The sequence below is a fragment of the Syzygium oleosum genome, unplaced genomic scaffold, assembly GCF_021117445.2.
Source record: "Syzygium oleosum isolate NSW1041296 unplaced genomic scaffold, Sole_v2.1 Sole_v2.03, whole genome shotgun sequence".
NCBI lineage: Eukaryota > Viridiplantae > Streptophyta > Magnoliopsida > Myrtales > Myrtaceae > Syzygium > Syzygium oleosum.
The window spans coordinates 19,961,438-19,977,199 of NW_026607487.1; the positions used below are offsets into that span (position 1 = coordinate 19,961,438).

Consider the following 15,762-nt stretch of genomic DNA (forward strand, 5'->3'; position numbering starts at 1 on the left):
AAGGACTGCATTGAACATTATAATATAATTCATGAACTGAATTGAACATGTACCAAAAGTTTAGAGATGATATCGAACGAATTAAAAGTTCAGGGACCACATTGCACATTAGATTAAAGTTTAGGGACTACATTGAATAAATTAAAAGTTTAGGGATCAAAATGCAAATTGGGTCAAAATTCAGGGACTATTTGTGGCATTTCTCCAAATAGGAATATATTTACTTCGGGTAAAAAAGAGGTAACCGGAATGACCGTACTGGCCCTCGCTATTTCCACGCAGCAAAAGGTCCCCCCCAAGCCCAACGAGGAAAGGGAAGGCCCCCCCTCGGGTTCGGACCGGCGAATCTACGCGGCTGACGTGTCGCTCCTAGATTCTTCCTCATGAAACTCAAAAGCATGTCTTCTCTCTCTCTCTCTGTAAATTTTTTAATTTTTGATTTTTAATTTTTCTTTTTTGCTGCAGCTGCTGCTGCTAACATCAGTCGGTTATCGCTTGGTCAATTTACCCCCTCCAATTTAGGAAAAAACGATTAATGAGATTTGCCTTTTTAAAAATATATATATATATTTGTTCAATCTTTTTTTTTTTTGAGAATAGAGGGGGAAAAATTATGACAAAAAAAGAAACCCTCCCCCTGCCTGAGATTTTCCCCTCCTTTTTAACTTCGCCGCATGTTAATCTCGCCTCCCCCGTTCGAATGTAACAAAACCCTAAAGGGTTCTTGTAAGAACCGATCGCCGCCGGATTGATCTGGGCCGTCAGTTCTCTCTCTCCCTTCCCCTCCTTCCTTCCCCCTCTTCATTCTTCTTAAGGAATCCAAGCTCGTGTCTTTTTGTTCTTCTGGCTCCTCGCTTCGTTCTTTGGGCAGCAGCAGCACTCTGCTTCCCTTGAATTGTCTATCGGTATCGGTATCGGTATCGGCTCTTCTTGTTTTGCCGTTACATGGGAACTCGTTGCTGGAATTTGCAACCGCGTGCGAATTCCCCCGGACCCCATTTCATGAGTGCATAGTTGGGTCTTCTGTGCATATTATATGTAGATACAGCTGAGTACCGTATAGGTCGAGGGATAACTGTTTGACATTCCTGGCTTTGGTGATTAGGAGCTTGATCAGCTTGAGGTAGGCGGTTTTGTGGGTGTTTATATGGAAATTAGGTGTTTTTTCCGTCAAAGTTTCGATTTTTATGCTGGGTTCGAGCTTGGGATTGGTTTCTTGGTCATGGGTTTTGATCGGACGAGCTGTTGATGGGTAAGGTGTGATGATCGTCGGTTCGGTCGCGAGTTAGGAATCAGGCTTGAGTTTTCGAGGATTCCTTCTATCGATCGCCGTAGCGGACCGATGTTGGGAAGTGGCGAAGGATCGTTTGGAGATGAGTTGGAGAAGGAGATTGGGCTGCTGCTTCGGGAGCAGCGACGGGCAGAGGCCGACGATCGGGAGCGGGAGCTCAATATTTTCAGAAGCGGCTCTGCTCCCCCAACGGTTGAGGGTTCATTAAGTGCAGTCGGAGGGATGTTTGGAGGCGGTGTTGGTGGCAATTCTGTGTTTCCAGACTTTGCTGGGGTTAAGAACGGTAATGGGTTTGCATCCGAAGAGGAGTTGCGGTCTGATCCTGCATACCATTCTTACTATTACTCTAATGTGAATCTGAACCCACGACTTCCACCCCCGTTACTTTCCAAAGAGGACTGGAGGTTTGCTCAGAGGCTGAAGGGTAGCGGCTCAGCCTTAGGTGGTATCGGAGATAAACGGAAAGTGAGTAGGCCTGAAAATGGTGGAACTAGGTCTTTGTTTTCTATGCCGCCCGGGTTTAGTTCCAGAAAACAAGGGATCGAAGCTGACTCGGAGAAGGTGCATGGGTCAGCTGAGTGGGGAGGCGACGGTTTAATTGGATTGTCTGGATTAGGCTTAGGGAATAAGAAAAAGAGCCTTGCTGAAATTTTTCAGGTGATCTCTCTTTAATTGTGCTTCTAATTAAGTTCTTTAGTCTCGATTTCAGTGAATCTGAGTTATGTATTCAGTCTCTTGTGACGTTTATATCAAAGTCATTCTCTCAGAGCCGAGCACTTGACGCTTGAAAATGTTCCCACATTTGACAGGTCTTTAAACGGACCTTTTGTATCGCGGCGCTATATTTTACTTCAGTACCGTGCTTCATTTTGTCTTACTGTGAATTGGATCGTTTCAGATGCATATCAATGGAAAGGTTCTAACCTCTCGCGCGGTACAAAAAATAAGTGTTTGTCTGAGGAAATCTTTACGTAGGATTAAATCTCCAAGGGATCAAATTTTCCCAAAGCAATCATTTATCTCATCTATGGATCATTGTAAATCGAGTTAAAACACGTTCTTATAGTCCTTCACCTTCCAACCAATATATATATCTACTTGCATTTTCTGCTTTTTAACAAATATCAAAACTGATAATGCAGTGCTCTTCATATTTCAGAGCACTGCATCTATATGCTGCTGGTTGCTAGTGCCGAGGAAGAGTAGTTGGATGTAATGACGAAGTAAGATAGCAATATAAGCTGGCAATACATTGGTCCAATCTTTAGCCTGAAGCTAAAAGCAATTTCAGTGATCTCACAATATTTTAATTACAAAATCAAAATAATGTTATAAGTCCTAATGACCACTTCTCTTTCTTGATTTGGCTTGTTTTTGCTTATTGCTCCTACAGGACGATTTGGGACAGGCAACACCGATCACAGGGCACCCTTCTCGTCCGGCAAGCCGTAATGCATTTGATGAAGATATCGAGTTGGTTGCTTCTGCCGAAGCTGAGCTTGCTTACTTGCGCAATGAGTTGGCATCTGCTGATACTTCGAGACCTGGTGCAAATGGTGGTTCATCTACAGTGCAGAATATTGGTCATCCTTCTTCATATTCGTATGCTGCAGCTCTTGGTTCTTCATTGTCAAGAAGCAGCACCCCTGATCCACAGCTTGTCGTCAGGGCTCCTAGTCCATGCCTCACTCCCATTGGATCAGGGAGAGCTGGTGCTGCCGAAACAAGAGCAGTTGGTGCTCCTCACTCTTTACATAGCGCCTCTTCAAACAATAACAAGCCTGGGGACTTGGTGGGTGCTTTTTCTGAAATGAACCTGTCAAGAAATGGTACAATCGATGAACAGAAACGTTTGGCCCCAAAGATGGAACAGGATGCTGATAACCACCAGGACTATCTCTTTGGCCTACAAAGTGGTCAGAATATGTTTCTAAAGAAGTCAGAGTCTGGGCATCTACATTTACCTTCTGGTCTTAGTTCATCTGATCCGGTGAAAAGCAATGGGGGTGGACCTGATATTAGTGCAGCACTGTTAGCTGACAGACATGTTGAACTGCAGAAGTCTCCTGCTGTTTCCAGAGGCCCCTACTTGAGAGCCTCACCGACCTCCCCTCTTAATGGTGGGGGCAACTTAGCTTCCCAATATCAGCATCTAGATAGTCCGAATTCATCATTCGCTAACTACGGCTTAAGTGGGTTCTCTTTAGATCCAGCATTAGCATCAGTAATGGGTGGTCAACTTGGAATGGGCAGTCTGCCGCCCTTATATGAGAATGCAGCTGCGGCCTCGGCCATTGGAATGCCTGGAACTGAATCAAGGGTGCTGGGAGGAGGTTTGGGTGCTGGATCAAATCTGACGGCTGCTGCCTCTGAACAAAGTCTCAGTAGGATGGCAAATCAAATGTCAGGTGGTGCTGTGCAGGCACCTTTTGTGGATCCCTTGTATCTTCAATATTTGAGGTCATCTGAGTATGCTACTCAGCTAGCTGCTCTTAACGACCCTGTTGACAGGAACTACTTAGGAAGCTCTTACATGAATTTACTTGAAATCCAGAAAGCCTATCTTGGAGCATTGTTATCACCTCAGAAATCACTGTATGGGGTTGGCGGTAAATCTGGTGGTTCCAACCATCATGGGTACTATGGTAACCATGCTTTTGGCCTCGGAATGTCTTATCCTGGAAGTCCCTTGGCAAATGCAGTCATTCCGAATTCCCCAGTTGGACCTGTTAGTCCCATGAGGCAGAATGACTCCATGCGTCTGCCTTCGGGGATGAGAAACTTATCTGGGGGAGTCATGGGACCCTGGCACTTGGATGGAGGCATGAATGAAAACTTTGGATCCTCTCTACTGGAAGAATTTAAGGGTAATAAGACCAAGTGTTTCGAGCTGTCAGAGATAGCTGGTCATGTGGTTGAGTTCAGGTAGCATCCAGCCTAGTCATTGGTGCCCTTCTTTTCGGCTCACTGCCTACTCTTCTGTTTTTGACCTCTTGCTTCATGTAATTTTGTTTTTCAGTGCGGACCAATATGGGAGTCGGTTTATACAACAAAAACTCGAAACAGCAACTACCGATGAGAAAAACATGGTGTATGGGGAAATTATGCCCCATGCTCTTGCTTTAATGACGGATGTGTTTGGTAATTATGTTATTCAAAAGGTACATATGCCTTTGTTATGATACTGCAATCGTTTTTCGTAACTCAGTGTTCTGGCGTGATTGTTTTCGCAACTCGATGTTCTTGTGGGATTTATTTTAATAACTTCCATGTGCAGTTTTTTGAGCATGGACTTGTGTCCCAGCGTAGAGAATTGGCCAACAAGCTTTTTGGACATGTGTTAAATCTCAGTCTTCAAATGTATGGCTGCCGCGTAATTCAGAAGGTACTATTAGATAATTTATGGTACAGTGTTTTTGAGCAATCATTTGCTACTACCATATTGTTCGATTCGATGCACCTTTAATACTCCCAGTTGTTTTTTTAAAGCCATTTCTCGTAGACACTATATGGTTGGACATCATACTTTGAGATCTAATGGGGCAATGGATTGCCATCTGGATTCCCTGATTCACGTGTTGACTTAGCTTTTGATGTTTTGCTCCAGTTATCTCCATAGCCTTGATCATTTTTCGGCAGAGTCTAACTTGTTAAGATATTCCATTGCTCCATAGCAAATTTGATTGTAATTTGAGCTGGATTTTGTGGGTAAGCTTGCTAATAGAAGCTTTGTGTTGTCAGGCTATTGAGGTTGTTGATCTTGATCAGAAGATTAAAATGGTTGAAGAGCTTGATGGTCATGTCATGCGCTGTGTTCGTGATCAGAATGGGAATCATGTTGTCCAGAAGTGTATTGAATGTGTCCCAGAAGATGCTATACATTTTATTGTCTCGACATTCTTTGATCAAGTAGTGACCCTTTCAACCCATCCTTATGGTTGCCGTGTAATACAGGTCGATGAACTCTCATATCACTTGAGACCGTTTTTCAAGGCCTTAAATATATAGTTCCTGAGATCTTGCCTGTTCATGTGGCAGAGAGTATTAGAGCACTGCGAGGACCCTAAGACGCAGAGCAAAGTTATGGATGAAATTTTAGGATCTGTCAGCATGCTGGCACAGGATCAGTACGGCAATTATGTGGTTCAGGTGTCTAAATATATCCTAATAACTCCTTTGTCTCCCTTTTGTATGCTGCTATTGTTGATTGGACGATATCGTATTCATTCTTGTTCACTGTTCCATGTTTAATGCCGTCCTTGTTAATTGCCTTGCATGATAATCCCTTAGCACATTTTCACTATCTTGAGTAAGGTGTTATGCAAGATTTGTTTTTTATGGGAAAGTTTCCGTGTACTTTGACTGTCTTCAGTCCCTGTCTTCATATGTGTCGGCTGACTGTTAATTGGGTCCAACAAAGAAGCTATCATGTGAGATTCATCTCACCCAAAAGTTTCAGTCTAAATCATCAATAAATATTAGATTGATTGGCATTTTGTTTTTCTGTATTCATGTCTCATAAAATTGCGGATATGGTACCGTGAATTTCTTTTGCGGCGGTTTCCTTCGGACCATTATGATTCTAGACCTTGAGCTGCGGGCTTTACTTGTTGGTTTATTTGTTAAAGCTTGTTTCCGAGAATTATAGCCCATTTACTTTTCTTTTCTTTGTTTTGTACAGCATGTCTTGGAGCATGGAAAACCTCATGAGCGTTCTGCTATTATTAAGGAATTAACAGGGAAAATAGTTGAGATGAGTCAGCAGAAATTTGCTTCTAATGTTGTGGAGAAGTGTTTGACATTTGGTGATCCTTCGGAACGCCAGTTGATGGTGGATGAGATGCTTGGCACTACTGATGAGAATGAACCTCTTCAGGTGTGGGCTCCCTGTTATAACTTACCAGAATTGAAAGAATACATAATGTACTTCCTGTGAGTTTAAATGAAGAATATTTTGTGTTTGGTCCATAAGATGGAGTAAAACTTCTTTTGGAAGTTTTGGCAAACACATTTTTCCTGTCAATCTTGGTTTTAGAAAATGCAGCAGTCATATATCCAGTGTTTTCTGTTCAATGTGGTAAGTCGGACAGCCTCCCCATATGGTGGGGCAGATTGGAGAGTGAATCTATCTGATCAGACGGAATAGAAACTAACTTCTGAAGCTGAATTTCATCATTAAATTAAAAACTCTTAAATGGTATTTAGGGCTGATCAATGCTCGAGATGATGTTAAGCGTTGTTGTGACCCACTGAATTACCTGCTTTGCTGCTCGTATAACCCGTGGACTAGGTCGGCATGTTTGTTCGGTGAGGCTTCTGGAGTCTTGTTTCTCTCTTAAGATGCCTGGATCATAATGAAGTTCAATTAAATGGTGATCATGCCTATTTCAGCAAATTCACTTTGGTTGACCATTGACTAAGGAATTGCACGACCGTTTTTAATGGTTTCATGTTCTTATTTATTTCTTAGATCCCATGGTGGGAAACCACTTGAAGTTGCATGGATGGCTCTTTGTAGGGATGAATACTTGTGTCAGACTTTATGTTCTAGATACTGAAATCTCATTTACTTACACATCTCTTAATACTGTATTTAGCCTGATGTTTTCGTATCATTCTTTCTTGCGTATCCTTCTTTTAATCTTGGGCATCTCTGTTCTTTCTGTCGTCTATCTTCATCCAGGCAATGATGAAAGATCAGTTTGCCAATTATGTCGTACAAAAAGTGCTGGAGACATGCGACGACCAACAACGTGAGTTAATTCTTTCGCGAGTCAAAGTTCATCTGAATGCCCTGAAGAAGTACACATACGGAAAGCATATCGTGGCGCGAATAGAAAAGCTTGTCGCTGCTGGGGGTGCGTTTTCTTTCTCTTTCAAATTCTTAGATGTTTCCTCTACTGTAGTGAGGAGTTCTTGATTTACTCCTTCATTCGGAGAACTTTGTTTTGTTCTCTCTCTCTCTCTCTCTGCACAAATGACTTATCTGGTCAATCATTTGCAGAGAGGAGAATGGCGCAATCTCCACACCCTGCCTAGGCTGCACAGCGCAAAAGCCAGTTTGTATAGCTAACCGACGCTAGTGTGTGAGCTTCCTCTTCCATTTCTTTGTTTCTAGAGCTCGTGGCGCTGCGTATCTTTTTAGGGAAAGAAGTGTGAGCCAACTGAAAAAAAATAAAGTTGATGCCTGTACTGCTAAAGAAAACTGTAAATTATGTAGCTTTTTCTTCAAGTTTTATACGCGCGAAATCTAGCAAACCGAGGTTGCAGATGTGTGGGGAGCACAGCTGATGAAGTTCCTGATAAGGTAAATGACTGTACAAGTTTTCCTGAAAGAGTGTAAAAAAATTTGGATCAATGTGGTGGTGGTGGGAGGTGGAATGTACAAAGAATTTCACTTATCTGTGAGAGCTGTTAATGTTTTTTAGATGAGGCCAGAATTTTCCCTAAATGAAATGTATTTGACTTTGTTTATTCATTTCCCCCCCTTTGTTTTGGCTCAGGGTTTTGTTTATATTGTGGATGGATTATGATTATTAATTATGTTTAGTCTGCTTCTCCCTTAAATAGTTAAAAACTTGCCCAATTCATCATTTGATTAAGTTCTTAATATTGCTTTACGAAATGGGTCTCCAAATTCTCGTGCTAGTTATTTTATCAGGGACAGAAACAATCAAGAAATAGAGGTTATTAAAAAAGAGTTATTATCACTAAAAAATTTAAACCGGTACATCTGTGTTATGTTTTCGGGTACCTTTGTTAGCTTCCGGCTAACATCCCCGTTGAATTGCTAGAGTGGGTTTGGCTCCTCAAATAGGAGCAATTAAATATCTTTTGTACCTTTTTAAGGCTCCATCAGGTGATTGGTTAAACCTTATGACGAGGGATTTTTCAGACTAGTTCCTTTGTTATAAGGAGTTCCATCGTCCGTAGTAGACCTCTGGAGCAACACGGGTGGCAAACGATTCGATTGATCGGCATCCGACGTGACTCAACGAGGAAATTCGTCAGAAATTGGTCTTTTAAAATAATGGATCTCAATTGGTAAAATGTAAAAAATGATAAAATTTAATTAGTAAAATTAAAAATTTTATAATTGAATCGATAAAAAAATATTTAGCCTTTTTTGGACAAATTTTCCCGTAATTATTAATCAATATATATATTTATATATAAATTTGGAGTCTGTATTTGATTAAAACAGTAATATGGTGAGTCGCATCTTGCGCTCTATCTTCCCGCTGAATCCACGGAAGGGGCCAAAGGGGGTTGCACAGTGAAAAAAAAACGTGATTAGTTAAAGCTCGTCGCTCTACGAACGCATCGTGGCAGCTTCTCATCCGCTTCCTCATCTCTGGCGACGCTGACGTGTCCCAATCGGAGAGCGAGCGCAGCAAAAGCCGCAGCGCACGGTATCAGTTCCGTCGCGGGGGAGCGGAAGATATTTTGGTCAGAGAATCCCCACCCACCCATCACAATCAAAAAATATCTTACTCTGGCTGGCTGGGTAAGTCGTCCACGTCAGCAGTTCGCCTCACCACCGCTCTCGTCTCACTTTTTTTTTTTTTTATCTTTTCCCGGAAAAGAAAATCGCAGAGGCATTTTCCTTTTCCATTTTCCACGGACCGAAAGCAGGTCCCAGGATCGTTTCCTTCCGTCACCGTCGCTTCTCTTCTCACGAAAGCCAAACCCTACCGGCGGAGAGATGGGCGAGGAAGCGAAGATGGGCCAACATGGCGACCCCGGCGGAAGCGGCGGCGGCGGCGGCGGAGATGGCGAATCGGACGGCGAGGACCGGGTCGTCGAGTGGGAGTTCGGCCTCCCGAGTTGCGACGATCTGGCGCCGCTGTGTCAGGCGTTGATCCCGCCCGAGCTGGCGTCCGCGTTCAGCATCGCGCTGGAGCCTTCGAGGACCGCCGTCGACGTCAATCGCGCGTCGCGGAGCACGCTGACTGGGTTGCGCGGCAGCGGCGCGGCTTCGCAGGGTTTTTCCACCAGCGATAATTTCAAGTCCTTCGTTGATAATCATCAGAGCATGGAGGTGGAGGAGGAGGAGGACGGTGCCGATGAATCGGATTCGAGGAAATCGAGGAGGATTGAGATGGCCGAAGAAGTGGATTCCACTCCGAGGATGGACAATTCGCCGGAAGATCCGTCGGGGAGTACGTTAAAGAGGCCACGGCTGGTTTGGACGCCTCAATTGCACAAGAGGTTTGTCGACGTGGTTGCCCGTTTAGGGATAAAGAATGCGGTGCCGAAGACTATTATGCAGTTGATGAATGTTGAGGGATTGACGAGGGAAAATGTGGCGAGTCATCTGCAGAAGTATAGGCTTTACTTGAAGAGGATGCATGGGATGTCATGTGAAGGACCTTCGTCGTCTGATCAATTGTTTGCCTCGACAACGGTACCGCATAGCTTGAACGATGTTGCAGGCAATAGTGGTCATGGGGATGGGCAAATGCCGATGCCGATACCAATGCCTTACGGAGCACAGCTGCCTGTGATGCCGATGCCGGTTTATGCAATGGGGCATGGTTATGTACACATGAAAATGCAAATTGGTAATTTATCTGGGTTTGAGTCAAATCAATACGCAATGCAACAGAGAGATTGGTCCAGTAATCGGTATGGTTCGGTTGCTTCCTTTCCACAGCCCACTGCGAATGAGAAACGACTCTAGTGGAGTTTATTGACGATGAAGAAAGGTTAACTAAAATACTCTTCATAATGATTCATTTGTCGACAGTTCCTTCAGACATTGTGGTGGATTCGGTAACCTAATTTGCCTTTTACGGGTGGGTGACTTTTGCTGCCCTTACGACAGTGTCAGATCCTCGTTTCTATATTTATTGTTGATCTGCAAGTATAAGCTGAGCAAAATATTGTGCCTCCCAGTCCTGGAGGCATCCTTAGCAGAAACTTTAACTGCTCAAAATAGTCCTAGCCAACGGGTGTTTTCATACTGCTGTCCTACCCTTTATCAACAGAAGGATCTAAGACAAGTTTTCGAAATTTTATATTCTGGTCAACAATTGGAGGGGGTGATCCACTTGAATGGATATATCACATATCCCTTCTGAAGATACTGGGCAGGGGGTACTGGGGCCATAGTTCAGAAACCTGCCAAAGGTCTAAAACCAGAAGTAGAAATATTGGCCATGGTCTGTGTAATGTTCCGTCATGGATAAAGGTTTATGGAGAAATAATCATTGAATGTTCTGAACCATGTCTTGCAGGTTGATTCATCCCTTTTGGAAATTCAGAAGTTGAATGTACGGTGATTTCGTTTTGGTTAATTACTCCTTTCCTTCCGTTACTATTCATGCCTTAACTTTTTAAAAAAGAAAGCTAACGTCATAGCTGACTTTTTATGGCTTTGCATATCTTGATAACTGCATATTTAGGAGAATTGGCTTGTGTCTTGTTAGTGTTGGTCTATGCTTCAGTTAGTGCGGTTCATTGAAGTTATAATTAGGTCAATATGTTCCTTCCTTCTCTTTTAGCTAAAAAAGTTTTAGGTCAATTTCAGCTGCCGCAGATGTTGCAAAAAAATGCGTTTAAAGCCATCCATGCATGCATCTTTCTACTTGACCCTTTTCTGTGTTAGAATAAGTTGAACTTGTGGTGATAGTCTTTAACTTATGGATTTCTAGTTTTACATAGCAATTGATTTTTCTCCTTGTTTTGATCTATTTTTGTTCTTTTCTTCAACTTTTGAGGGGCCAAAGATGCTTGTGTTAATTTAAAGCTTAAATCGAGTAAATTTTCCTAGAGGACCTGAATACTCCTTTAGTTTACTTGAAAGATTAATCTCGCTGAGTTCATGGCTGTTTAGTCTATTTGCTTTTGTAACTTTTGTAACATAAACTGCATTAGCTCATACATGAGATTGAAATCCCCTTTCATATTGCTTGCCTGTGATTGTGGCCATGTTGACGTTTGAAAGATTCTGCTCCAAGAGTCTTCCCAGTGATTAAGTGCCTGGAATTTCTTGTATGTTCACTCTGCAGCAATTCTCTGCTATTGAGTGCATTTGGGTCATGGTTGCAATTACGGGATTTCGTCTGGATGAATTGCATATCTAGAATTCTTATTGTTCTGGGACAATTTAAGCATGATTGAGTTGTACCGCCTCGGAAACTGACTTTAATTTAGATATGAGATGGAAATGGAAGCACACGTTTGCCATTATTTTGCCATCTCTGTCTCTGGTTAATGTTCGTTCGGTGTTTTCCTTTGAGATCCTCTTTTGAAGCTAGATTCTGAGTTTCATAAGCCTCTTAAGTTTATGACTTATGTCTTGTACCGTGCTCGCTAGTTCTTCTCGGATTTCTTGCTTCTTCGATGGGTTTAGCTCGAAGTCTCTGGTCACCTCGACAACTTCTCCAGCTGTACTGTGTCAGAGAGTTCTGCATAAGGATTGTCATTCCAGACTGGTAAACCACAGAAGTCTAGACCCAAGCTTTGAGATTTAAGCTCTTTTTGATCACTTAATTCCTTGGACTTGGATTCTTGAAAACACGGAAAGACCAAAGAGAAAGAAGCTAGGGCCACTTTTTGCAGGAGACTTTCTCCTCAATACATGCATTGCATCTGCGGCTGGATTTGGCAGTAGCCGGGATGGGACAAACCAGTAGAGATGGAGCAATAAGGTTTTGACAATTTCCTGGAGGCTCATACTCATAGTCACACGACAACCAGGAAAGAGAGCGCATGCGGAGAAACATGCTTGTGGAGATTATAAGGTGATGGGAAGATCTGACCAAAAGAATTTTTATTCTTCCTAGAGTTGCTTTAGGTTGAAATTTATTCCTTTTGACAAGCAAGTCGGCTGAGAACTATTGGCTGTGTTACCGCGTCCCTCTTTCATGTGTCCTGCTAGTTAATGTTTGGGAAGAAAAACTGTGTCAAACTTAGGCTCTGTTCGTTTGACGAAAAATGTTTTCCAGGAAAACATTTTCCATAATTTCCGGTGTTCGGGGGCGAAAAATAGGTAATCAAGGAAAATGTTTTCTAGTGAATGAAAAATATCCTTCTTAAAACTGAAGAAAATGCTTTCCTTTCTTTCTATAGAGGAAATCATTTTCTAATCTTTCTCGCTTGCCCTCGCATTGCCCTCACGCCCTGTTGCCCTCGCAACGCCCTCACCTCCTCGCGTCACTATCTCGCCCTGTTGCCCTAGCATCGCCCTCACCTCCTTGCGTCGCCCTCGCCTCCTCTCTTCGTTTTCCACTCTTCTCACGCACCCTCTCCTCTCTTCAGAGTGCTCTATGTTTTCCCATTTTTCTCGGGCCTTCTTCGTCTTGTCTCTCATCTCTAGATTTGCTCCTTCTTTGTTGCTGGCTCGCACTTCATCTCGTCCCTCATCTCCGGATCCGCTCCTTCTCATTGCTAGCTCGTGCTTCGTCTCGTCCCTCATCTCCAGGTGCTGGCTCATGCTTCGTCTGGTCCCTTATCTCCAGATCTGCTTCTTCTTCGTTGCTGGCTCGCGCTTTGTCTGGTCCCTCTTCTCGTTTCACAGAGACGCAATTCCAAGGTAATCACTGTCGTTTGCTCTCATTTTTGTAAATCAATCTCTTTGCTCAGTCGTCGATTCAAAGGAAAGTGCATAAACCAACTCTTCAAGTTTAGTCTAATAGCATTGGCGCTATTAGCAGTTGGGTCTTTGTCTATTTGTCCGTTCGGGTTGTTGGTTAATTGAGCGCGTCGTCGATTTATTGCTGATGGGTCTGAGGGGAAGGTTGTGTTCTGGGGTTGGGGACGGCTGAATGGTCGGATTGATTGTGGAGTTCGTTAGATCTTTAGGTGTTTGTTCTGTTGTTGAGTTGACATGATTGAGTTTGCTTTTTGGCGATCCTTTTGGTTCAGGGCAGATAAAAGAAGCCTCAGTTTCATTTTGCTTGTATAAACAATGCTGTTTTTGTTAGTGATTGTCAATGAACTTCATAATATTTACTGCATTGGGGATTTGCATACATAGAAAAGCAGCTTGTGCTGTCTTTGAAGCAGCTTGTATTGTTCCATGCGGTTTTGGCTCTTCTAGCATCGCCCTTCTAGTATTTCACCTGCATTTTATGTTTTATGATCAGTGTGCTCCAATAGAGATGGATGATAACAAAATCCAAGTGGCGGTAACGGGTGCGGGTGCAGCGGTTATGACAGTTATCACACTAATTATGGATTATTATAATCATTTTGAGAACCACGTACCGAGAGAGCCTCATGTGAACCGAGATTACGAGAGAGAGTTGTATATGAATCGTGTGTTATATAGTGGTGATACTCATTGTATAAATCAAATACGGATGACGCCAAATGCTTTTTTAGAGCTTTGTAAGGTACTCGGTGCAAGTAACTTGTTGCGTTCTACAGTAAATGTTGCTATTATGGAGTAAGTTTTGGTATTTTGCCATATCATTGGACATAATGTGAGGTTTAGAGTCATTCGGAGAAGATTTCATAGATCAATAGACACCGTGCATAGGTATTTTAAAATCATCCTGCAAGCGATTTTGAAATTATACAAGCATGTGGTGAAAGAACTAAGCAATTCCACTCCTCCTGAGATAAGTAACAGTCGAAGGTTTTATCCATATTTTAAGGTATGAAATTTGGAAGAAAAAGTCTTTATACATTGATTGAGAAGTTTCATTAGTATTTGGTTAGTAACTATATTGATTATTTTAGGATTGTATCGGAGCAATAGATGGAACTCATGTACGTGCATAAGTTCCTCTTGAAATTCAAGTAAGATTTCATGGTCGGAAGGATGGAACAACACAAAATGTTTTAGCTGCTGTTACATTTGACTTACGATTTTCTTATGTCTTAGCTAGTTGGGAGGGCACTGCACATGATTCATGTATTTTATCTGATGCACTTTCAAAGCCGGATGGATTGAACATTCGTAGAGGTAAGATAATGGAATTTATACACAATGTTTGAATTGAGGTTAGTATCTTAGTAATAAACTTATTTATAATTTGAAGGAAAATATTATCTTGTTGATGCTGGTTATGGAATCCAAAATGGCATCATCTCTCCCTATCGCGGTGTTAGATACCATTTGAAGGAGTTTAGTGATTGCCCACCTGAAAATGAGAAGGAACTTTTCAATCTCCACCATTCATCTTTAAGAACTACTCTTGAAAGAGTCTTTAGAGTTTTAAAGAAGCGTTTTCGAGTATTGGATTCTGAACCTTTTTGGTCATTTGAAATACAAGTCAATGTTGTCTTTAGCTTGTTGTATATCACAATTTTATCATGGGATTTGATCCTACTGACTCTATCATGGAAGAGATTAATAGACAAATGGAATCTCAAAGAGAAAATCCAAGAATCCTACTTTCGCAAGGAGAGGAAAGGGAGGAAAATAGAATATGTGCATAAAAAAGGGATAGGATTGCGCATGCAATGTAGATTAGTTATCAGAATATTCGAAGAAGTCAATAGTTTTCCTTTTGTATTTTTTTTAGTGTTTCATTTAGAACATGTGGTTTCAATTTCCTTAATGTTAATCATCTTTAAATAGTTACTACACGTCTCTCTTCATCGTATTTTTTCTTATTTTGCTATTTAACGTTGTTACGTAGTTATCATGATGGGTAAAAGTAAGGCAAATGATGAGAAAATCAAGTAATTTAGATGGTCTAAGCCTATGGAACGTGTTCTACTTGAAATTCTTGCCAATGAAGCTAATAAAGGAAACAAGCCTTCGAGCGCATTCACACCCTCTTCAATTGCTCGAGTTGTCAATACAATAAGTAAGAGGTTTGGCGTTCATTGTGAGCCCGAACATGTTGAGAACCATTTGAAGACAATCAAAAGCAATTGGAAGACGATTCAAATGATACGTGGCAAGAGTGGATTCAATTGGAATGACAATTTGAAGATGATCATAGCTAGAAAAAAGGAATTTGATGAATATGTTTCGGTAATTTTTCTCATCACTTTTCATCTGTTTGAATAATTGTGGCATAAGAAGCTCGGTGGTGGGCCAAACTGAATCTCTGTTCTATTTGCCTATTCAAAATAGCTCAAATTCTCTTTAATTCACGTGTTTGGACACTAGTGCTTGTAAGATTTAGGATTCAGGGCAGAGATAATTTTTGCTTATGGATTGTGTTGATTTCCCGATTCAGCTGGAAGTGCTTTATGTCCTTTATAGTGGCAACGTCTTGGTTTCTCTATTGATATATCTGAACTGTCAAGCAGTGTTAGCTTATGAAGGCTTTTGTGCTTTTTATTCCTTGGTGAAGTCCTCTAGTTTGAACTAGTTTTGTAAGCATATTAGCTTTGCCACTGTAATGATTAATACTTTCTGGCGACCTGTGTTGCCTACTTTTTATGGAATAGAGATGGAAAGCTGTTGGGGTTTCTTTTCTTTACTGGAAATTCTGAAATTATCAGCTGAACTTTTTAACTCCAGTACTGAGGAGAGTTTAGATTAAGTTGCAGTGTTGGTATTT

At 41.8% G+C, this 15,762-nt stretch overlaps 2 protein-coding genes across 6 annotated transcripts; both read left to right on the forward strand.

Annotated features, from left to right (window-relative positions):
* Window positions 1-768: 768 nt before the first annotated feature.
* On the forward strand, window positions 769-7,793 carry LOC115683837 (pumilio homolog 2-like). The gene is made up of 9 exons (XM_030608474.2): window positions 769-1,948; window positions 2,685-4,216; window positions 4,311-4,452; window positions 4,569-4,676; window positions 5,033-5,245; window positions 5,330-5,440; window positions 5,973-6,167; window positions 6,975-7,149; window positions 7,296-7,793. Exons 1-9 carry the CDS (start codon window positions 1,343-1,345, stop codon window positions 7,328-7,330), a joined length of 3,117 nt encoding a protein of 1,038 aa, XP_030464334.1. The 5' UTR covers window positions 769-1,342; the 3' UTR covers window positions 7,331-7,793.
* Window positions 7,794-8,893: 1,100 nt separating this feature from the next.
* Window positions 8,894-13,689, forward strand: LOC115683936 (transcription factor BOA-like). Of its 5 annotated transcripts, none has more exons than XR_008816180.1 (3): window positions 8,894-9,999; window positions 11,613-12,039; window positions 13,384-13,689. XR_008816180.1 is itself a non-coding variant. In XM_030608605.2 (2 exons), exon 1 carries the CDS (start codon window positions 8,997-8,999, stop codon window positions 9,972-9,974), a length of 978 nt encoding a protein of 325 aa, XP_030464465.2. In that variant the 5' UTR covers window positions 8,894-8,996; the 3' UTR covers window positions 9,975-9,999; window positions 11,613-12,210. The 5 variants fall into 5 exon arrangements, 2 of the variants coding, with proteins under 2 accessions (XP_030464465.2, XP_056165889.1); XR_008816181.1 differs by lacking the exon at window positions 13,384-13,689 and adding an exon at window positions 12,720-13,254; XR_008816182.1 differs by lacking the exon at window positions 8,894-9,999 and adding an exon at window positions 10,012-10,484.
* The last annotated feature ends 2,073 nt before the right edge of the window (window positions 13,690-15,762 follow it).